Here is a 23,578-nt window from a genome sequence, read left to right on the forward strand (position 1 = left end):
GACAGGTGGGATCAATATTAATGTTGTGGGAATATATGAAAAAGCAACAGAAGAGTGAAAACATTTCGTGCTTCTAGAAAGATCTTTCAGCTCACAGCTGCTCACAGACTGTATTTACAAGTGACAAACTGCAACTCTACAGTACATCTACAGTATATATCAAATATATTCTGTATTCAAATCTATTGAGTGATGTTTGAAAGTCTTTCCAGGTGAGTTTGATCCAGGAGGGTCTGAAGCCAGAGTCAGACAGAGACTGTGCAGAGACTGTAGAAGGACAGAGCAGCAGCAGAGCAGTCCAGATACACTGATGATCCTCTGTCAGATCCAGAGGGACACACAGGGGTGATGCTGGACTCTACATTGTGTCTGACAGTGGAGCTGTTCTCAGAGCAGTTCACTCTGCAGCACTGACAGTCATCTGCACTTCTTCTCATTCCTCTGTCAGTCACTGCTGGATGAAGCTCTCCTCTCCACCTCCCAGTAACATGGCCCAGTCAGAGCGTCTCTACACACAAGCTGCTGCTGCTTCAACCTCTCTGGATCATCAGGACACAGCTCCTCCTCTCTCAGCACACACACCGTCCTGTTTACCATCATCACCTCCACCTGCAGAGAGAAGAAGGAAGAGCAGAGGAGATAAACGAGTGTTTCCAGAGACTCTTCATCAGCTGTCAGTCAGTGATGCAGCACATCCAGTATAAAGAGCAGCAGGGACTTCAGTGCTGGGACTGTACTAGGACTCATTGTTGCTTCACTTTTTCTAATCTTTGGATTTTTATTGAAGTTGATGAAAATGTTTTTCCCTCCTAGTTTGAGTTTGGACTTTCATTCATTAGAAGAACCTTGGTGTGTCCACTCTGAGCTCTGTAGGAACCCCAACAACAAGCCCAACAATCCAGATGGACGGTTCCAGCTGTTAACTGGAGGAATTCCATCCAAACATCTGCTCTCACTAAATTCTTCCTCACCTACAGACTGTGTTCTTCACTGCTTTAAACTTGGAAATGAATGCAGTCATTGTTGCTTTGTTTTGTCAATGTTTGTTCAGAGAGCTGATTGGCTGTTGACAGTGTTTGATCAGAGCGTGTCAGCCGTTACTATGGTGACCATAAAGGTCAGAAACAGGAAGTGTTTGTGTCCAATCCTGAAGCCTGTCACCATTCTCCTCTCACAGCTTCACTGAGAAGCTGCAGCTTTACAGGAAACACTGGATTTTTTTTCATACTGACTGTGTTTAGTACAATTGTTAAAAGTCCGCTTGTTCACTGTAGCTGTTTTTATACTACGTTACCCATGATGCACCTCGGTATCTGTACTTCCGGTTGGGAACTTGTTCAGCGCAGTTCTGCAAAGATGAGAGGTGTGTTGGAGGAGTAACGTATTTACTTGCATTCCTGTGTGAGTTAATACTGTGTGCGTGCTTACCATGTGAGTATTGTAAGATGAGAGTGATGATTGTTTGACAAAGGAGCTTGCAAAGAAAAGCGTCTGGACTTCTTTAAGTTGCTTGAAGACGTTTCACCTCTCATCCGAGAATTTTCTTCAGTTCTAAGGTCAAATGGTGGAGAGTCCCAGATATAAACCTAGTGGGAGTGACCCCCCACAGAGGGACAAAAGGACCCCCTGATGATCCTCTAATCACCTGAGCCAAGGTGTGAAATTGGGTGTGGGACCCAATCAGCCAGAGTTTCGGGTGTCTTCATTGTGAAACCTGGCCCCACCTTGTCATGCAAATTCCTGAGGTCAGATGGCCCAGGATGTGAGTGGGCGTTAAGGCGTCTGGGAAGGGATCTCAAAACTGGATTATAGATGGCAGAGAGTTGGGGTCGTAAACCCCCGCCTCTGTTCAAAGATGGTCGCTCACAGTGGACATAGATGGCTTCTTTCACTCCTCTTTCAAACCATCTGTCCTCTCTGTCCAAAATGTGAACATTGGCATCCTCGAAAGAGTGTCCTTTATCCTTAAGATGCAAATGGACTGCTGAGTCTTGTCCTGTGGAGGTGGCTCTTCTGTGTTGTGCCATGCGCTTGTGAAGTGGCTGTTTGGTCTCTCCAATGTAGAGGTCTGGGCATTCCTCGCTGCACTGTACAGCATACACCACGTTGTTAAGTTTGTGTTTTGGCGTTTTGTCTTTCGGGTGAACCAGTTTCTGTCTGAGCGTGTTGCTGGGTCTGAAATGCACCGGGATGTCATGCTTGGAGAAAACTCTCCCGAGTTTTTCTGATACACCGGCTACATAGGGGATGACAATGTTGTTGCGTCTGTCCTTCTTATCCTCCTTCGCTGGTGTCTGGTCTTCTTTTCTGTGCCTCTTTGCTGACTTTAAGAATGCCCATTTAGGATAGCCACACGTTTTGAGTGCTTCCTTTACATGCGTGTGTTCCTTCTTTTTCCCTTCAGGCTTAGAGGGAACATGTTCTGCCCAGTGGTGTAGGGTCCTAATTACTCCAAGTTTGTGTTCCAGAGGGTGATGGGAGTCAAAGAGGAGGTACTGGTCCGTGTGTGTGGGCTTCCGGTAAATTTCGATGTTAAGTTTGCCGTTCTCTTCAATGTGCACGGCGCAGTCCAGGAAAGGCAAACAGTTGTCCTTTGTGTCTTCCCTGGTGAACTTGATGTATTTATCCACAGCATTAATGTGCGCAGTGAAGGATTCCACTTCTTGTGTCTTGATTTTGACCCAGGTGTCGTCCACATATCTGTACCAGTGGCTGGGTACTCTTCCTTTGAAAGAGCCAAGAGCCTTTCTTTCCACTTCCTCCATGTAAAGGTTGGCTACAATAGGTGACACGGGGGAGCCCATGGCACAGCCATGTTTTTGTCTGTAAAAGCCTTCGTTGTATTTGAAATATGTAGTGGTGAGGCAGAGGTCTAACAGTGTGCAGATCTGATCGGGTGTGAACTTGGTCCTGTCCTCCAAGGAGCTGTCTTCTTGTAATCGTTTTCTGACCGTCTCCACGGCCTCCGTGGTGGGTATGCAAGTGAAGAGAGAAACTACATCAAAGGACACCATGGTTTCATCTGGATCCAGGGTAAGTTTCTGGACCTTGTCGGTGAAGTCGGTGGAGTTCTTGATGTGGTGTGGGGTGTTCCCCACGAGAGGCGCAAGGATGGTAGCAAGGTGTTTTGCAATGTTATACGTGGCTGAGTTTATGCTACTGACTATGGGTCTGAGTTGGACAGTTTCCTTGTGGATCTTCGGAAGTCCATAGATGCAGGGTATAGCATCCCCTGGGTAAAGGCGGTGATATGTAAGGCGGTCAATAATTTTGTCCTTTTCAAAGTCTTGAAGGCAAGCTATAACTTTCTTTTTGTAGCTGCTTGTGGGGTCTCGCTTTAGGGCTTCGTAGGTATTGTTGTCACTGAGGAGAGTAGTGATCTTTGTATGGTAATCTGTAGTGTTTAGGACCACGGTGCATCTTCCCTACCTCTACATTGGAGAGACCAAACAGCCACTTCACAATCGCATGGCACAACATAGAAGAGCCACCTCCACAGGACAAGACTCAGCAGTCCATCTGCATCTTAAGGATAAAGGACAATCTTTCGAGGATGCCAATGTTCACATTTTGGACAGAGAGGACAGATGGTTTGAAAGAGGAGTGAAAGAAGCCATCTATGTCCACTGTGAGCGACCATCTTTGAACAGAGGCGAGGGTTTACGACACCAACTCTCTGCCATCTATAATCCAGTTTTGAGATCACTTCCCAGACGCCTTAACGCCCACTCACATCCTGGGCCATCTGACCTCAGGAATTCGCATGTCAAGGTGGGGCCAGGTTTCACAATGAACACACCCGAAACTCTGGCTGATTGGGTCCCACACCCAATTTCACACCTTGGCTCAGGTGATTAGAGGATCATCAGGGGGTCCTTTTGTCCCTCTGTGGGGGTCACTCCCACTAGGTTTATATCTGGGACTCTCCACCATTTGACCTTAGAACTGAAGAAAATTCTCGGATGAGAGGTGAAACGTCTTCAAGCAACTTAAAGAAGTCCAGACGCTTTTCTTTGCAAGCTCCTTTGACTACGATGACCTGGATGACTGAGAACCTTCACAGACACGATGATTGTTTGACTTCATCTGTGTAATTTGCTACGTAAGAAGCTAGTCCCGTTGCTATCGCTAAGATGCGTTTTTTGACCTACTACAGGCAGCCTTGTGTTCAGCCCATATTTCATTCCATATACGACTTACTGTCAAGCATTGTGGTTGTAGGTGGATGTAACTATTTACTATGTTTATTCTCTGAAGCGTTGTAAATCTGCAGAGGTCTGGTTTGCCAATGTATATACGAGCCAGAAATTCATTTATGGCACTCTAGTGGCCATGAGGTTATGGCAGATTGTATAACATTACGCTGGAAACCCACAGTACTGTATAAGGGGTACACTGCTATCCATAGTGGTTAATACAAATGTTTGTTCTTTCTGTTTACAGATGACCACACACACACACACACACACCCATATACACACTCACACCCCCTTTACCTGCATGTGAATACTGTAATGCCTCCATACCAACGCTGTACATCCTGTTGATGTCATCTGCCACCTCCTTAGTAAAGTTATTTGAACTACATCACTGTGGAGTACCATTCCTTCTGACCGAGGACGACTCAGTTGAAGCGTGATCGGCAATCAGTGCAAACATACATTACAACAATACTGCTGACAGCACCACCCACTCACTCCATCACTCTACTTACAGCAGAGTCTCCAGTCTGTAGTCTGGACTCTGCTGAAGATCAGACAGCTGCTTCACATCTGGATCCTTCAGGTTGTTTCCTGACAGGACCAGCTGTCTCAGATGGGAGGGGTTGGACTTCAGCGCTGCTGCAAGATAATCACAGCTGATCTCTGACAAACCACAGAGCCTCAATCTGTATAAAGAATGAAAGATGTAAGTTTATTAGACAAAGTGTGAGCTTGAAATCATTCAGTGTTTCATCATCTGTTCAGAGCTGAAGAAGGTTCAGAATGTAGAAGTTTAGAAAATGGAAACTCCAAACAGCTGAAGCCAACAGGAAGCAGCTTCAAACAGGAAACTGTGCAGAGTTTCAGACTATATGTCCTGATGCAGCCAGTTGGATTTTGGAGATTTGAATCTCTGTTCTGTGACTAAGTCCTTGAATCATTTCTTCCAGTTGGTCCAACAAGACAGACTAAGTGTTGGACATGTGTTGTGGCTCCATTAGGGGAGCTTCTAAATGTGATGTGATGGCCCCTCTGGGTCTGTCAGGTCACAGGACTGAAGAGAGCTCAAACTGGGCACACAGTTGTTCCAGTCTGGACCAAAGACTCTATACTGGGACTGAGGGACTGCTTTGACTGCACCCACTGGGACTTTTTAAAGGCTCATGTTCTCACTTAGATCATCGATTTCTACTTACTTTTCTTTCTGGGGAAAATGGGGATTACTTTGGAAACAGGAAGTATTTTCCCCAATAAGCAGCCCTGGATTAGTAAATCACTCCAACATGTTCTCAGGCAGAAGAAGCTGTCTTGTTATGAGGGAGAGAAGAAAAAGATTGAGGCACAGAAACTTGTTGAAAGAGAGATAAAGCAGCTAAAATCAGGTGTAAAAGTAAAGCAGAGGATGAGCTGAATAAAGGACACTCAAGGCTGGCTTGGAAAGGAATGAAGTCCATGGTGGGGATGCAGAACAAGGAGCAAAGATGAATGTGATGCTGAATCAGCAGAAGACTTGGACTCATTTGATTGCAGCTTTGATATCATTGATTTCAATGAAGAGCTTTGTGATTGTAGCAAAGGGCTGGTAGCTCTGAGAGTCCCACTGATGAGGTGTTTGTGTGGAAATCTCTTAGTGGGAGCAAAGAGAGAAAAAACCCTGGTCCTGATGCTGTGGGAGGGAAATGATTGAGGTGTGCTGTGAGGAACTGACTGGGAGATTTTCCACACATTTTCCAGTCCTCCTTGGAACAACAGGAAGTTCCCAGCATATGGAAACAAAGGTTAAGTGTCCTATGGCACTCAGTGATGATGGTGCTGTGGCCCCACCACCTCCACCTCTTTGTAAAGGAACTAACTGTAATCTGAAGCTTCAAATGGAACTAAGACTTCCTCCACTAGGTGGCAGTGTCTGATGAGAAAGTGTTAGTGGAGCTGGCCTGGAGTCAGAAACAGGAAGATGCAGGATTTGGGCTGAAATGGGGAAAAGTGGTTCGCACTAGTGCCTTAAAGCAAGAAGGTTGTAGGTTGAAGCTTGTTGGCCTTTCTGTGGAGGTTGGATGTTCTCCCACAGTCCAATGAAATGCTGCTTAGGTTCATTGGTGCTTCTAAATTAGCTGTAGGTGTGGATGTGAGAGAGTGCTTCTCTGTCTCTCTCTGTTGGCCCTGTGATGGACTGCTCACCTGTGCAGGTGGACCACGCCTCTTGCCCTATGACAGCTAGGGCACAGGCTCCAGCCCTGTGAGCCTAAGCTGAATAAACAGTTAGCAAAAAGGATCCATAGATGGCCTGAAATCCCCCAGTTAGCAGTTTGGTAGATAGCTATGACATGCTAATCCCATCCAGCAGCTGTATTCTACCTGTAAGCTGATCCCTGCTGAGCCAAAGCACTTTTTCATATACAAATTACAACCTTTAATAGAAACCTATTGGTCAGCATCTTATTAGCCTGCTGTTAGCTTCATTCCACAGAAAACTGAGAGAAACTAACAGAGTTGATAAAGAATAAAGAGAAATGTGCTGATTTAAAGCCTTTGAAGTGCTTCAGATGATCTCTGTCCACTTCTGTCCACTCATTCATTCATGTAAGCTTTCTAATGCAGCTTTGATCTTCACAGTCTGCTTCATGAAACTCATTCTAACCCTGAATGTCAGAGTGTTCCTCCTTCTCTTTTCCATCATTCATGCTGGCAGTGGAGGAGATTTGGATGTTGGACTGTGTTTTGGATGATGTGTGTATGTTTGTGTTGGACTGCTGTCTGTAAAGCAAACGCACATTTTGCTTTGGATTTCAGTGTCAGACAGACTTTAAGGTGGAATGAAGAGTTTGAGAGTTTCACAGTGAATTATCCAGTGGAGGATTTTTCTTCTTCTTTGAAGGTTTGAAATGTGAACATTGTTCTGCTGCAGTCAATGGACTAAACCAGAGAAGAAGAAAACAGACTTTACCATGAAGATCCTCAGTGTGGATCAGTATAATATCAGCCTGATGTCTGCAGTTTAGTGTCAGCACAACTTTCACATCATATTCATCTCAGCACAACTAAAACATGCTGACTGACCTCAGAGTTTCAAGTCCACATCCTGGACTCTCCAGGAAACCACACAGATGCTTCACTCCTGAATCCTGCAGCTTGTTGTTGAAGCTCAGGTCCAGCTCTCTCAGATGGGAGGGGTTGGACTTCAGTGCTGCTGCCAGATAATCACAGCTGATCTCTGACAAACCACAGCTCCTCAATCTGTATAAAGAATGAAAGATGTAAGTTTATTAGACAAAGTGTGAGCTTGAAATCATTCAGTGTTTCATCATCTGTTCAGAGATGAAGAAGGTTCAGAATGTAGAAGTTTAGAAAATGGAAACTCCAAACAGCTGAAGCCAACAGGAAGTAGCTTCAAACAAACACAACAAGAGAAAAAACTCTGAATGTTTCACATTAAAGTCGTACATTTATCATAAAAACAGGACAAAGACTTGAAAAAGTCGTGTTTTTCCTTCCAGGAACCACAAGGCTTCACTTTTAAAGGTGAAGTGTGAAAGAAATGGACATATTTGAAGTCCAACACCTTTTTCCAGTCACATTATTAAAGCAGACAAACTACAAGCTCATTTTCATTCCAACAAGTCATCTTCTGACCTGGACTAACAACACTGGTCTCTATGTGCAGCTGGCTGTGAGACCAGTGCTCAGGGAGCGTCTACAAAGTGCAACACTGAAAGAACATCACACACTCTTTTGCTTCCAGCACTTTCACACAAACATCTACTGTCATTATTGTCACCAAACTCTGTGGATCCTTTATTGCAAATTCAAATGGGATCAAATGGTCAGACAAAAGAGGGTTATGAGGAAATATGATGAAATGTTGTGTATTAGCAGCAAGTTATTGAATCATTTTCCTCAGAAACCAAACAAAATGATTGACAAACATGTTTTTACAAACTCAGTGTTGGACTTGGATCAGCAGGATAAGCTGATGTTTAAAGGCATTTGAGTCTCGCTGTATGAGAGTCCAGTTATTACTCAATATTTATGGATGATGTTCTTTCAGTGTTGCACTTTGTAGACGCTCCCTGAGACTCACAGCCAGCTGCACATTGACCAGCTGACATTACCCAGCATTAGAGGCGGCTGTAAAAAAAATGGATTTTCCTATTTAAATGGTTTTAATTTGAATAAAGTGATGTTGATTCATTCAATCCTGAATCGATTTTTAATATAAACGTATTTTGCCAGAACCTCAGGTTAAAGCTCCCAAAAGTATTTCAACAACAAGCAAACAGATAAAACAGTAAATGAGAGCAGCTAAACACACAAAGATGGAAACACAGAGCGTGGATCGTTCACTCGACGGCACATACACGGACACGCCGTCGGGGCTTAAAGTGGACAGCTCACAGATCCTCAAGCTGCAGGTTTCATCTGTCTCCAACCAAAACTGACTGAACCAGCAGCAGAAGAAGATCCAAACTACGCTTTACGTTTGATGAACATCGTCATGAATTCTCTCTGACTTTGACGTTTACTTCCTGCACAGCTCTCTCTCTCTCAGTGTACTTCAAGAACAGTTTACCATCAAAAATCTGTTTCCTGCATTATTCACTGCTTATTACGCACCAGTCTGCTGTTGTGTTCACTGCTGTCGGCCTCCGAAAACAAAGCCTCATTTCTGCTGTTCAATACTGAAGAAATTTAAACCTTTTAAAATTATGACAGATTACAAACTCTCAGCTGTGTCTGTAATCAAACCTCTGTAACTTTGCTTCCCTTCAGCAGCATCAGCTCATGTTCACATGTTGATTCATGGTTTGCTTCAGTTTTTGATGGACTGCAGAATATTTTGAAGGTTATCTGCTATAAAAAGCCAGAACAGGAAAATCTGCTTCATGTGTTTCTGTTTGATCCTCAGTGACTTTGACACAAAGGCCTCTGCTGTGATGATCACACCTCTGATCAAGTCTCACAGTGTCAGCTTTGTTTTTATACATATGGATATGTGCTGATAAATGATCAGAATTATAATATTTCCCACTGTCTGCTGTGTGCCGTGACCTTTGACCTGCTAAAGACAGTCAGCTGTGGATTATTCATTGTTGTGTCTGATACTTAGAACTGTGAGGAAGAACACTACACAGTTAATCAGGGTCCCCTCTCTCTGAATCAGGAAAGGTGGGCAGGCCGCGTGTGGGCCGCGGGCCATACGTTGAGTCTCACTGTTTGAAATGTGAACATTGTTCTGCTGCAGTCAATGGACTAAACCAGAGAAGAAGAAAACAGACTTTACCATGAAGATCCTCAGTGTGGATCAGTATAATATCAGCCTGATGTCTGCAGTTTAGTGTCAGCACAACTTTCACATCATATTCATCTCAGCACAACTAAAACATGCTGACTGACCCCAGAGTTTCAAGTCCACATCCTGGACTCTCCAGAAAACCACACAGATGCTTCACTCCTGAATCCTGCAGCTTGTTGTTGAAGCTCAGGTCCAGCTCTCTCAGATGGGAGGGGTTGGACTTCAGTGCTGCTGCCAGATAATCACAGCTGATCTCTGACAAACCACAGTCCATCAATCTGTATAAAGAATGAAAGATGTAAGTTTATTAGACAAAGTGTGAGCTTGAAATCATTCAGTGTTTCATCATCTGTTCAGAGCTGAAGAAGGTTCAGAATGTAGAAGTTTAGAAAATGGAAACTCCAAACAGCTGAAGCCAACAGGAAGCAGCTTCAAACAAACACAACAAGAGAAAAAACTCTGAATGTTTCACATTAAAGTCGTACATTTATCATAAAAACAGGACAAAGACTTGAAAAAGTCGTGTTTTTCCTTCCAGGAACCACAAGGCTTCACTTTTAAAGGTGAAGTGTGAAAGAAATGGACATATTTGAAGTCCAACACCTTTTTCCAGTCACATTATTAAAGCAGACAAACTACAAGCTCGTTTTCATTCCAACAAGTCATCTTCTGACCTGGACTAACAACACTGGTCTCTATGTGCAGCTGGCTGTGAGACCAGTGCTCAGGGAGCGTCTACAAAGTGTTACACTGAAAGAACATCACACACACATTTGCTTCCATCATCCAACCTGAAGAGGAAACAGAGACGCCTCCCCTTCAAAGTAAAAGCTGCTCCTTTTGGACACAGTATCAAAGAAAGTCTACAGTATAACATAGAAAAGACAGAACAAAGCTTTGGCTTATTTTTTAAATTGTGCAGAAATGAAACTACACTAAGCTCAATTATGTGACAGACATTTCATCCCATGTCAGTTTGGCCTCATCCTGGGCCGGATTATCCAGCACACACTCTGACCACAGGCCCAGGGGCGGAGAGAAGAAGAGGAGAGGGAGGCCACCCTGACCATCACTCCAGCTGAAAACATCACACTTCCATTAAAGTTGGTGAGAAAATGTTGAGCAGGATGAGCTGCTGGCTAATCTGGAGGCTGTAGCAGCAGCTCACAGTCACAGTGGATTTCCACTCATGAAAAAGCTCTGGCTGCTTCATTTCTCATCTCATATCAGAGAGTTTAATGCTTCACTGAAGCTGTACTGTGATGCTTCCATATCCCAGTGAGGCCTCCATAATGATTTCAGCTGTTCTGTACACACACTGTGTGCCCTGTATGGCTCAAAGTCTCTGCAGCCTGTTTTTATCTGCTATCATCAGATCTTCATCATCCTCATTCACATCCCTCACACACTCTACAGCCTCATCAGCACTGACTTCATCTTCACTGACTGATGGAGCACAACATGAACCTGTGGAGGCTGAAACACTGTCCTGTAAAGCATCTCCCTGTCACCACTCCACTTCTGTCAGCCTTTAAATGAACCCTGCTCAAGTCTGTCACTTCTGTTTGGAGCCAAAAGAAAAAACTGTTGTTCAGTCGTTTGGAAAGACAACATTTCTGAAAGCACTCAAACTTCTTCACATTTGTCTTCAGACACATCCTGAACATTTAGGAACTAAAGAAAGTTTCAAACATTAATCAAAGACCTGAAATATAGAAAAACAACAACAGCCGCAGTCAGTGAACTTACCTCAGAGTCTCCAGTCGACAGTTTGGACTCTCCAGTCCAGCACACAGAAGCTTCACACCTGAATCCTTGAGGTCATTATTTCTACTCATGTCCAGCTCTGTCAGATGGGAGGGGTTGGACTTCAGAGCTGAGGCCACAACTTCACAGTGAGACTCTTTGAGTCCACACTCAGTCAGTCTGTGATGATAGAAAATATAAAATGTGTTATTATGAAAGCAGAAAATCTGCATTATAAACACAGACTGAATGTATATGAAGACAAAACAGAGTGAGGTCATAATCTGATGAATCTGCTCTTCACATCTGTGCTTCAGCTCCTCTTACTGTGTTTGACATGACACAACGATTGAGTCTCTCTCAGACCTGCAGACTTTTAATGAGCATCTTTGTTTGGCTTTAATCTGCAGATGAAGGAGGAAGATGGTGTCACATTTAGGCTTCCATAATGTCCACAGTCTGTCACTGAGATCTGATCCAGAGTCAGAGTGAAGAGACACATTTGGACTGTTTCCTGTTTTGACTCCAGAACATTTTGAATGAGTTCAGCTCAGTGAAGAGTTCCACCTGGAAAGATGATCTCTGTTTGCTACCTGCTGTCAGGTACGACTGTTCACGTCCACACGCAGGAAAAACCTGCTGACTGTTACCAAACGGAGCAGAAATCTCATCACTGGACAATAATGATGAATGAACTCAGAGCTGCTGATATCAGATCTGATTTCAGGGGAACTAAACACAGAAATGATTGGCTCATTTGAGCTTTCTGAGCCATTATCTGCTGGTGTGTCGCTAGTTGGCAGAAAATGATTTGTATTCCTGTTCAGGGCTTCAGTGTTTATGAGTCCAGATCCAGGTGACAGCAAGTCAAAATGATGTTACCTGTCTGTGTCCAGCAGCAGCCTGTATTCACTTTGAATATTGTTATAACCTGACATGGATCAGTTTGTCTTTGATTGGTTTGTAAATGTCACTGTTTCCATTGGACCTGAGTGACGTACAAAGACAGAGAGGGAGAGAAAGGAGAGAAAGGATGGAGACAGCAAAGAGAGAGCAAACACAAACAGGTGAGAGTGGACAGGTGACCAAGGTCAGCAACCAATCAGAGAGCTTGTTTGACCCACAGTCACTGATGATGACTGCACATAACCAAGCAGTGTGTTACTCTGATATCAAATATGGATCCTGCTCTTATAATAATGATCATCAGATGATATTATTGTGTTATTTTGTAGCTGAATACAATGTTTGTGTGATTATCAGTGAAAGAAGCAGTGAGGAGGATGGAGAGAGAGAGAGGACAGAGGGTGAAGTTAGAAACACTAAAAGGATTTTTCATGGATTTCATGGATGATTTGAGTGATTTCCAGCAGGACACTTAAACATGTCAGTGGACGTCCTAAAGAACATATTCACTGATATGAAACGTGTCATTGAACAGGATTAATATCAGTGGAAACATGGTGGAAACAGCTGTGACTGCATGGATGTGACACACTTCAAATCTGTTCTCCACTCTTGGATTTGGGATCCATGGAGCTGCTGCTGAGTCTGTACAATAAAGGAATGGTGTGGAAGGTTGCAGCGTACGGACACAAACACTTTGTGGTTACAATCTGATTTTATTTTCAACATTACACTACTAACCTACACTGATCAATGATGTTAATGATCACATCTGGACTCACCCAGCCTTTCTGCAGTTCCTCACAGCTGGAATCAGTCTCTGTCGTCCCTGCCATGATGTTTTGTACTTCAGCAGGTCAAACTCATCCAGAACCTCCTCTGACATCTGCAGCATGAAGGCCAGAGCTGAGCACTGGATGTCAGAGAGTTCCTTCTCTGATCTGTTCTCTGACTTCAGGAACTCTTGGATCTCCTGATGTACTGAGAGGTCGTTCATCTCCATCAGACAGTGGAAGATGTTGATGCTTCTGTCAGGAGAGATTCCATAACTGTTCATCTTCTTCAAGTTGTTGATGACTCTCTGGATGGTTCCTGGACTGATCTCTGTCTGACCCAGCAGACCTACTAAGAGTCTCTGGTTGGACTCCAGACAGAGGCCATGAAGGAAGCGAACAAACAGGTCCAGGTGGCCATTTTTACTCTGGAGGGATTTAGACATGACTCGTTTAAGGAAATCATCCAGAGAGGACTCGTTGTATTTTTGTCCCAAAAAGTTCTTCAGCACCTTTGTCTTCCTGTTGGTGTGACAGTGGAAAATGTAGACTGCAGCCAGAAACTCCTGAATGCTCAGATGAACAAAGCAGTAGACTGGTTTCTGGAAGATCACACACTCTCTTTTGAAGATCTCTGTACAAACTCCTGAGTACACCGAGGCCTCTGTCACATCCAGACCACACTGCTCCAGGTCTTCTTGGTAGAACATGATGTTTCCTTTCTCCAGATGTTCAAACGCCAGCCTCCCCAGCTTCAGAAGAACTTCCCTGTCAGCCTCCGTCAGCTCCTGTGGACTCGTCTCACGTCCCTCATGGTACTTGTTCTTCTTCCTCTTTGTCTGAACCAGCAGGAAGTGTGAGTACATGTCAGTCAGGGTCTTGGGCAGCTCTCCTCCCTGCTCTGTAGTCAACATGTGCTCCAGAACTGTAGCAGTGATCCAGCAGAAGACTGGGATACTACACATGATGTGGAGGCTCCTGGATGTCTTCATGTGGGAGATGATTCTGCTGGACAGCTCTTCATCACTGAATCTCCTCCTGAAGTACTCCTCCTTCTGGGCGTCAGTGAAGCCTCGTACTTCTGTTAGCCTGTCAACACATGTAGGAGGGATCTGATTGGCTGCTGCGGGTCGGGAAGTTATCCAGACGAGAGCCGAGGGAAGCAGATTCCCCTGGATGAGGTTTGTCAGCAGCTGGCTGACTGATGACTTCTGTGTGACATCAGACAGCAGCTTCCTGTTGGTGAAATCCAATGAAAGTCTGCTTTCATCCAGGCCGTCAAAGATGAACAAAAGTTGAGAGACAGCCAGCTTCTCTGCTGTGACCTTCTGTAATGTTGGATGGAAAACATGGAGCAGCTCCAGAAGACTGTACTGCTCATCTCTGATCAGGTTCAGCTCCCTGAATGAAAGCAGAACCACCACACTGACATGTTGGTTCTCCAAGCCCTCTGCCCAGTCCAGAGTGAACTTCTGCACTGAGAAGGTTTTTCCAACACCAGCCACGCCGTTGGTCAGAACCACTCTGATGGGTCTCTGTTGGTCAGGTAAGGCTTTAAAGATGTCCTGGCACTTGATTGGAGCGTCATGGAGGACGTCCATCTTGGAAGCTGTCTCCAGCTGCCTCACCTCATGTTGGGTATGAACCTCTTCACTCTGTCCCTCTGTGATGTAGAGCTCAGTGTAGATGGTGTTCAGGAGGGTTCTACTTCCTGTTTCATCACTTCCTTCAGTCACACGTTCACATCTCCTCCTCAGACTGATCTTATGTTCATCTAAAACCTCCTGCAGACCAACATCTGCTGAAAGAAAGAAAAACAATGAGACTAAAGAGAAAGAAAACTCTTCAATGTCTGAACAACACAAGAAGTCCAGTTTTCAGAAATGAGTCCATCAGCAGACAGATGTTCAGTCTTACTTTGTACACAGCTGCTCTGACTGGCTGTCTGCAGTCCAGCTCTGCTTCTGGATCTTTCTCCCCACTGTGCAGAAGCTCTGATGGTGACACAGAAAAGTCACAGTGGAGATACTTCTGTCCACCTTTGATTAGACTCATTATAAAAAGGAAAACAAAGTTTGAACACAGTCATGTTTCCAGTTCACTGACTTACATTTATTCCATGGACACTCACTCTAACCTGAACCACAGCTACAACCCAACATTGTTGAGGCCTCATCTCCTCCTTTCCTGTCTGTAGAGGTTAAATATGCAACAACCAACAAATAAAAGAATTTGGTTCATTTCAAAGAAATTCACACGGTGACCAAGTAAAGTAACCGTAGTAAAGGAGCCAACATCCCGTTGATGGTGGGATTATTTGAAAGATTTGCTTTAGTCACCAAATGCAGTTGAACCACCCGTGGATCCATGTTTGACCATTCTACCACTCTGAGCTCTGCTTTTGAATCATTTTATTATTGTCATCATTCATTTATTCATTCTTTGGAGGGGGGCTATTTCCTAATGCCGCCCTAATAAGCTGATGTTCAAGGGGAAATATAACAGAAACTCTTTCAGTGTTATTCATTAATAAATTAACAGATAAACTGTGAAGAAGAAAAAACTGAGATTTAAAGGAGAGAGTGAGAAACTTGATCATCCATCCTCATAATACATGTTTATCAGTATCTGCTGTGACCATACTGCAGTAATAACTACAAGTCTACATTTCTGTGACTGTTGATCAATCACAGCAGGAATCTGAGCTCATCTCTGCACACAGAGCAGCTTCAGCTCTGGGATAAACTGCTCGCTTCACGTCCTTCTCAGCTCACAGACACTCATCCTGATATTTTCCTTTAACATTTGATGGTATAATTCATCTGAGTTTACACTTTATCTGCATGAATACAGAAAAACAGAGCCAAACACCATAAACCATCAGTTTCACCATGTAGAATATATTGTTGTTTCCTTGCTTTTAATTCAGAGAAAAACTCTGATTTGGATTTTCTCTGTTCTCTTTGCCACAGCCCATCCCAGCAGCAGCTGAAGCAGCTGACTGTCACAACACTGAATAACACTTTAGGAGGAATTTCAGAGGTCAGTAAAGCTCCAGTCTCAACATCAGTTAATTAATCATAGTTCATCATAAATGTTAACCTGGCTGGCACACATGTTAATGTTAGTCATTTAAATATTAGCAGTTAGCTGAGGCCACAAGAAGAAGAGGCCCTAGAAGAACAATGGATGATAAGATTAGATTTTCAAGACTAGGCAGAGACGTGTTTTCCTTTACTGTCTCTTACAGAGGAGGGAGCAGATACCAGACGAGGTCACGGAGGTACGGGGAGGATTCGCAGCAGACAGCAAGACTGCCACGTCCATGCGAGAGAGCGATGGCTACGATAATCAGGCCCCATCTTATCTTAATGACCTTGTAGTACCATATCACCCTATTAGAGCGCTTCGCTCTCACACTGCAGGCCTACTTGTTGTTCCTAGAGTATTTAAAAGTAGAATGGGAGGCAGAGCCTTCAGCTTTCTGGCCCCTCTCTTCTGTGGAACCAGCTTCCAGTTTGGATTCAGGAGACAGACACTATCTGTACTTTCAAGATTAGGCTTCAAACTTTCTTCTTACTTAACGATTAAGTTCCTGTATTCCACCATTATATGGAAATCAGCCATTATAACTTGTGTCAAATCTACTTGTACCTCACAGTTTTCTAAGCACACAGAGAGCAGTAAACCTCAGAGCAGCAGCACATCAGACTGTGCAAAAAATCTAGAAGAGAAAATATTTCGACCCATTTCTAAATGATTCTTGTGACCATGCTGCACCACAACACCTGATCTCTGGTTTCCTGACCTCTTCAATCCCACTTTAATACTTGACTAAACTCATTTTCCTGTTTAGGTGTTGAGGCAAAGCCACCCATCTACAATGAAGCCAACAGCAAATTGAGCTATTTTTTATTCCCTTTGAGCTTTTTCTACTTTTGTGCTACAAAATGTTCAAGCTGATTAAATTTATTAGAATAAAAGTTCAGATAATTTTCTCATATTAATGTTGGAGGTAGAAATTCAGGTAACTTTGCACAAAAACTGGCAGAAATTTCCTTCAAAGATGGAGTTTTTACTTTAATACTGTGAGTACATTTCAGAGCCTGTACTCTTTTACCTTTACTTGAGTAAAGAAGCTGAATCAGTATTTAAGCTTTAAGAGGGTATTTTAACACAAACATCAGTCCTTCTACTTCAGTATGTTTGACACTTTGTTTACGCCTAAATTAACTTTACTGTTAACGAGTTTTCATGTTTCTGTAATCCACCAGTGTGCTCATGCTTTTTTAAGTGAAAACATATTTTTAATGATCAAATATAATTATGTTTGTTATTTGTGGATTTTAAATGTCCTTGACAGAGGCAGATGATGATCATTATCCTGCACTGTGGTCTCAGGTTTGGTCGAGCCAGCACAAAGAATGGCTATGTTGAACTTCCTCCTGGGATCTACACTAAGAAGTGAGTCCAACATTAGCAGGGTCTCTTTCCTTTATCTGGACTCACTTTAGCATTCACAGTCACGTGAAGCTTGTTATTAACTCGATAAGTCAACCCAGGGTTTCAGCTGAGCGCTCACATGAAACACATGGTGTTGGCAGCATCTGATCAATCATATTCATGGAGACGTGTATCAGCAACAGAGCAGCTGAGTTTGCAGAAGGAAGTCAAACTAAACCACAGGAACAATATGAGGAGATTACACACATAATAAAATACTAGCAGTAACACAGCTGCTGCAGACAAATCAGTCGTGTGATCGTGTGTGAGAGGAGAAGGACTGTAAAGGAGTTTGGTGTTAAAAGCTCTGTATGAATGTGGGAGCATTTGAAGGGCTTTAAAAAGGCCAATATAAAATAAAAGGCAGCAAAATTGCTGAGTGTGAAAGTCACCAGACTTATCAGACCTCTGTGATTAAGACCTGTAAGAACACCTATTTGTACTTGTTGGCATTATATCAAACACACACGTATATTAAGCCTTTGTTTGAACTCTGGTTGAATTTGTTACTTTCAGACTGTGAAACATCACAGAGGCTGCAGCTGCAGATCTTTTATTCACCTGGAAATTTACTTTAAATGTTAGATGGAAAATGTATTGCTCAGTTTAACCAAAGTAAGAACAAGAATCCATAAACCTTCATAAAGACAAACATCTCCCAGAACATTGAGCTGCTGAAGTGTCACTGAAGGGAAAAACTATTTGTCCTCCTCCATCCAGCAACACCTGAAACACCTGAGTGGAAGCTCCTCCCTACACTGTGTTTGAAGCAAAGCACAAAGGAGACACCTGGGGCCCGTTCTTCGTACGTCGCTCACTACATCCAAGATCAAATGACACATCCAAGACCAAACGATCGCGCTAACCGTGAGCTCGCTAATCCGGTTCCCCGAACACACCTGTTGTTGACGATTAGTACAGCTGGACGCAGTAATGTGAGATCACTGGGTGTCGTAAAAGGGGCTACGTATCGATAGTAGAAACATTGATCAGCAACCCTCTGATTGGTCGGGGAAAATGTCGAAGGGGCGCGCTCGGTATTTTCCGGCAGCAGAGCAAGAACTCTTGAGTGCGGGATTTCAGGAGTTTCAGAGTTTAATTAAAATGCAAGGGAACACTGCAAAGGCTGCAAAAGCAAGGAGAGAGGGCTGGCAGAAAGTTGCTGACTAATCAAACCCGTAAGTAATTTAATAATAACAATAATAATGGAGTGGGTTTATATAGCGCTTTTCAAGGCACCCAAAGCGCATGACAATACCACTATTCAGTCACTTTATTATTTATTTATAGATTTATCATATTACACTATATTATCCAATATTATATTACATTATATTATATTGTTATATTATATTCCCTTTCACATTAGAGCCACAACAGGACCCACTAGAACATGGGAACAAGTAAAAGTGGAATATAAGAATATTCTACAGAATGGTAATATTTATCACTTTTTATTGCTTTTAGTCTCTTGGAAAGAGACCCTGGAATAATCTGTTTGTTTGTTCATTACAGCAACCAAGAAAAGGGCAGACCAAAAAAAAGACAGGTGGTGGTCCTGCACCCCCTCGTCAACAAGTTGGTTAAGTGAATAATACCCTCACGGGAATATCGATATCTCTCAATGAGCACACTGTCGCGCTGAGCTAAAGGATCCTGTCTATCCCGCAATATACGCTGGATTCTGAGGACTCTCCTTATCAATCTTGCACCTTCCTCAATGGGTTGGTCGCGTATACGGACAGGACATGGCTGCGACAGACTTCCCAAATCCACCTTCGCTTTTATAGCCGTGGTCTCTCATCTTGATTACACGAAGTAATTTACAATTACTACTCTGAAATATGAATTACATCTGAAATAATCACATACATGTAATAGAATGTTAATAGTACATTTCCCTTTTTTAGGAAATGACCTGTATGTATCTGTGTGACATCAATAAAAGGATCAAGTGCTGCATTATCTTTAGTTACATTGATGTTATTTATTTATGGTGAAACAGTGGTGGAATATCGCTGTTGCTTTCGTATAAATGAAGCGGACATACCTGCGTGGCCGCGATCTAATCCTGTTTACATAAAGTAAACCTGCTCCCGAGCAGGTTTACGCTTACGGCGCTGTTGCTATGACAGCAAGTCCCGGATGAGCTTCGGGGAACCGAACGATCCAAGATCATGCGAAATCGTCAACAATCTAATCCAGCTAACTTACTTAGCGAGGTACGAAGAACAGGCCCCTGCTGGAGCAGCTGGAGTCCTACAGACACTCAGCCTCTTCACTACACAAACACCTCCTACAACATCCACTCTTTCCACTCTGACTGCTGTGTTTGTGGAAACACTCCAACACACACCGCTTCACATACCAACATAGAAATGTGTGTGAAAAAGAGCTGAGCTGATATTAAACATGAGGATTTATTCAAAAATACAGTCAGGAACAACATCTAGACACACATTACCTCTCAGCAGCAGAAGAACATCCTTTAAAGTTTATATAAAAATCCTTTGACACGTTGCTCTTTAAGGAAACACAGCTGGGTTCAGGTCCAGGAGATTCTGGCCTCTTATTGATCCTAAAAGAAAAACAATAAATGTAACAGCTTCATGAGACAAGAAGGAAAAACTGAAAATATTAAATTAAAGACATGATGAACAATCTCATAAAAATAATGTACTTACTCTTTGTCACATAACAGTCTTTTGTTAAAGTTTTCACCAATTTCCTTCGACTCGTTGCTCTTTAAGGAAACACAGCTGGGTTCAGGTCCAGGCTCTGGATTAGTTTCAGGGTTATGTCCAGCTGAGCCTGGTACGCCCCACAGCTCTGGGCTTTAAAACAACACACACAGAGGTATGAGTGTGAATAATGATGGAGCAGTGATGTGAGTGCTGAGCTGTGACATGGAGAAGAGTCATGGACAGTTAGAGATGGTCATCTCACCTCTGAGCTTTGGTCTGGCTCTCATGTTCCCCACACAGAGTGCTTTTAGAGGGAGGGACTCCCTCCTCTCTGTCCTCACACTGATCCATGCTGCTCAATTCACATCAGCTCACACACACTTTCTACCTTCACCTGCAGAGGAAACACAAATCATTCATGTGCACATCAGCTGAGAGCTGCAGAGGTCGTGTCTGATGTGTTGGACTAACATCCATCTGAGACGCAGCTTTCATCAGTTCACTACAAAAAGTGTCACAGAGCCGAGTTCAGCCTTCAAATCCTCCATTACTGTAGTCCTACAAAGCAGCAGGTCAAACATGGCTGCAGAGAGCAGCTTTATGTCAGTAACCATGTCCAGGACAGAGCTGACTGCTTACAGAGTTCATACTCTAACTGCTAGCTGCTCTGCTAGCTAAGCTAACTCAGTAACAGTGACTCTGACAGCAGTTACTGTGGAACAGCGGCCGAGCTCAGGACACATTCAGTGTGTTTAGTCTGAGTCCTGGACTCTGATTCAATGGATTCAATCCAGCTCAGAGTTTCATGTGTTCATCAGAATAAAATACATGTACTAATATAACAGAAGTAATGCTCTGAATGCAGGACTGTAATGGAGGATAAATAAGGTTTTTACAGCCTGAAAGAAACATTCAGTTCATATATTTAATGCATTTAATTTAATGCAGATCTGTTAAATGATGATGGGTATGTTAAGATAGTTAAAGAGCTCCTCCATAACATTTACAACAATGTAACAATTGGCAATTACATACATAGTTGGGATTTTTTTAATTTAAAGTTAAAGAATTTTCAATTATGTTTAGTAAAATGAAAAGTAGACAATAGAAGGAATTTCAAAGTAAATTACTTTACAATATAAATAACTATTGTAATAGACATTTTATGTCAGAGGCTGATAAGAAATCCCTGTTGTCTTTACAGGCTCAATTAGATGATCTATACAAGAAAAAGGCTCATGGAGCTTACATTAGAGCTCGTGCAAAATGGATAGAAGAAGGTGAAAAAGTGCTTCATATTTCTACAATTTGGAGAAACGGAAGCAAGAAAAGAAATCTATTAATACAATAATCGTAAATGGGGAGGAATGCACAAATCATAAGACTATAGCGGAAGAAAAACATAAATTTTACTCAAATTTATACTCCTCAAAATATTTAATTACTGATTCATTAACTTGTTTTGATCAGATTGAATATTATATTCCAAAAATCGATTCTGTATTCAGAGAAATGTGTGATTCTGATATATCACTGGATGACTGAGATCAAGCCTTAAACAAACTGAAAATGGACAAAGCTGTTAGAACAGCTTTGAAATTCATGAGTTGTTCGCACTAAAGTAAAAACGTGAATTATTAACTATTCGTGATTGTGACCTAGTAGCTCTCTTAACATAGCTGTTAAAACTGACATTAAATATTTGGGTGTTATAATGTCAAAGAACACAAATAATAGAGAAAATCTAAATTTTGAGCATATTACCCAGAAATCTAAAAAGATTTTAAACAGCTGGCTACAAAGACACCTCTCCATCTTTGGACGCGTCTTGCTTACTAAAACAGAAGGTATCTCTCGATTGATTTATCCATCACAATGGTTATATGTTTCCAATAGTCTAATCAATAACATAAATCGAATTAATTTCAATTACATTTGGAGAAACGAGCAACATTATGTTAGGAAGAAAGATATAGTGAAGTCATTTGAAGAAGGAGGTTTGAATGCGATTGATTTTGAAGCAATGATGGTTCCATCAAACTCAAATGGTTGCAATCTTTCATAAATATTTCAAACGGTATTTTGGTTTTATTTCCCCAAAGTAATTTTCAAGAAGCTGGGTGGCATTGAATTTCTTATAAAGTGTGACTTTGAAATTTCCAAATTAAATTATCCAATTTTCACAAACAGGTTCTCCAGTACTGGAAAATGATACACAAGCATATTTTTTCTCCACATACAAATTCGATTTGGAACAACAGATGTATACGATAAAAGAAAATCCATCTTTTATAAGGATTGGATGGATCATGGCATTTGGACGGTTTTACACCTTTTAGACAATGACGGAAATGTGTTAACATATAACAAATTCATAGATAATTATGGCATATCATGTACTCAGAGTAAATTCATTACAGTTGTGAAAGCCATTCCCCCTGCAATGATTCAGATGTCTTCCCCAGATTGAACAACAACCTGTCAACAACATGCTGAGCTGTGACTCTTCTTCCCTCTAAAGTCCTGGTGTTAACACTCACCCTGCATCAGCTTCAGCTATTTTTAAATTGTTTTTACTTTTCAAACCGACGGATCATTTGAAGCCAACCATCCAAAAACTGCTTCAGCTGTGTTTGATGTTTATGTTACAGCCTGTTTACCAATATAATCAATATCAGATATCAGAGCAACAGAAACCTCGGTGATCAGGACGCTGGGACTGAGAACAGGAAGTGGCTCCAACGTCACAGTTTCATAACGTCACCCTGAACTCCACTCACGGAGTTTCTGTCGCCATTGTAGTTTTTAAAGTCCCGTGATAAAGGCGGGTCTTTCTGTGAATCCGCACGCTCATTGGCTAATAGCTCGAGATTGACACATCGTTATCCAATGAGCATGCGGGAACTTCCGACATAAAGTTGTTTCCTTTGAAAAACCAAAGTCTGATTATTTTTGCCTCCACTGACGGAGCCTGTTGTTCCCGCCACAGAGACACAGTAATGTCAGAGCGGTGTTAACACTCACCCTGCCTCAGCACAGCTCTCACTCTCCTCCTGCTCTCTCACACTAAACGGAGGCTCAGCTAAACTCACTTCCTCTCTACTTACAGGAAACCAGCGCTCAGAGGAGCCGACCGGCCTCACATTTCACCCACAGACACGAACAGCGTGGAATTATTTTATGTCATAAGAAGAAACATATTCATGTAAACACTCACCTGCCTCAGCTCCACCTTCCTCCTCCTGCTGCTCTGAACGGAGGCTCAATACTTTCACTTTCACTGCTGCTCCCTAAACACAGAGGATGCTGGGACTTGTAGTTTTTTCCTTCCGGTGCGGTCTTCCTCTTTGTTTGTTTGTGTTTGTGTTCAAGTTATTTTGATCATGTAAACATCAACAGAACACGTGAAGCCACACAGAGTTTGTATGTCGAGGTGGGTAGGAGGGTTTGAGGGTTTGGGGAGGGGTCAGAGGG

At 42.7% G+C, this 23,578-nt stretch overlaps 1 protein-coding gene and 1 long non-coding RNA gene across 8 annotated transcripts; one reads left to right on the top strand and one right to left on the bottom strand.

The window, feature by feature from the left end:
- LOC113018060 (protein NLRC3-like) lies at positions 1-23,378 on the bottom strand. Of its 7 annotated transcripts, XM_080298082.1 has the most exons (11): positions 23,322-23,378; positions 20,367-20,498; positions 20,105-20,254; positions 19,885-19,998; positions 14,835-14,911; positions 12,927-14,718; positions 11,242-11,418; positions 9,594-9,770; positions 7,260-7,436; positions 4,715-4,888; positions 1-609 (listed from the first exon to the last, which is right to left on the bottom strand). In XM_080298082.1, exons 2-11 carry the CDS (start codon positions 20,453-20,455, stop codon positions 600-602), a joined length of 2,937 nt encoding a protein of 978 aa, XP_080154208.1. In that variant the 5' UTR covers positions 20,456-20,498; positions 23,322-23,378; the 3' UTR covers positions 1-599. The 7 variants fall into 7 exon arrangements, with proteins under 7 accessions (XP_080154208.1, XP_080154210.1, XP_080154209.1 ...); XM_080298084.1 differs by lacking the exon at positions 7,260-7,436; XM_080298083.1 differs by lacking the exon at positions 4,715-4,888.
- Positions 15,261-16,270, top strand: LOC145425213 (uncharacterized). Its single transcript, XR_013905880.1, has 3 exons — positions 15,261-15,728; positions 15,890-15,959; positions 16,168-16,270. It is a non-coding gene; the product is annotated as an uncharacterized LOC145425213 (long non-coding RNA).
- Positions 23,379-23,578: the final 200 nt, after the last annotated feature.

Source organism: Astatotilapia calliptera, chromosome 3 (assembly GCF_964374335.1).
Source record: "Astatotilapia calliptera chromosome 3, fAstCal68.1, whole genome shotgun sequence".
NCBI lineage: Eukaryota > Metazoa > Chordata > Actinopteri > Cichliformes > Cichlidae > Astatotilapia > Astatotilapia calliptera.

What these genes read in the sequence shown, in the direction of transcription:
- LOC113018060 (XM_080298082.1), bottom strand. Translation starts at nt 20,455, where the DNA reads ATGGATCAGTGTGAGGACAGAGAGGAGGGAGTCCCTCCCTCTAAAAGC. An exon ending in AGGAACTGCAGAAAGGCTGG is followed by an intron (nt 11,419 to 12,926) that starts GTGAGTCCAGAT and finishes CTATCATCACAG; the next exon opens with ACTGACTGAGTGTGGACTCA. An exon ending in TGTCGACTGGAGACTCTGAG is followed by an intron (nt 9,771 to 11,241) that starts GTAAGTTCACTG and finishes TTCTTTATACAG; the next exon opens with ATTGATGGACTGTGGTTTGT.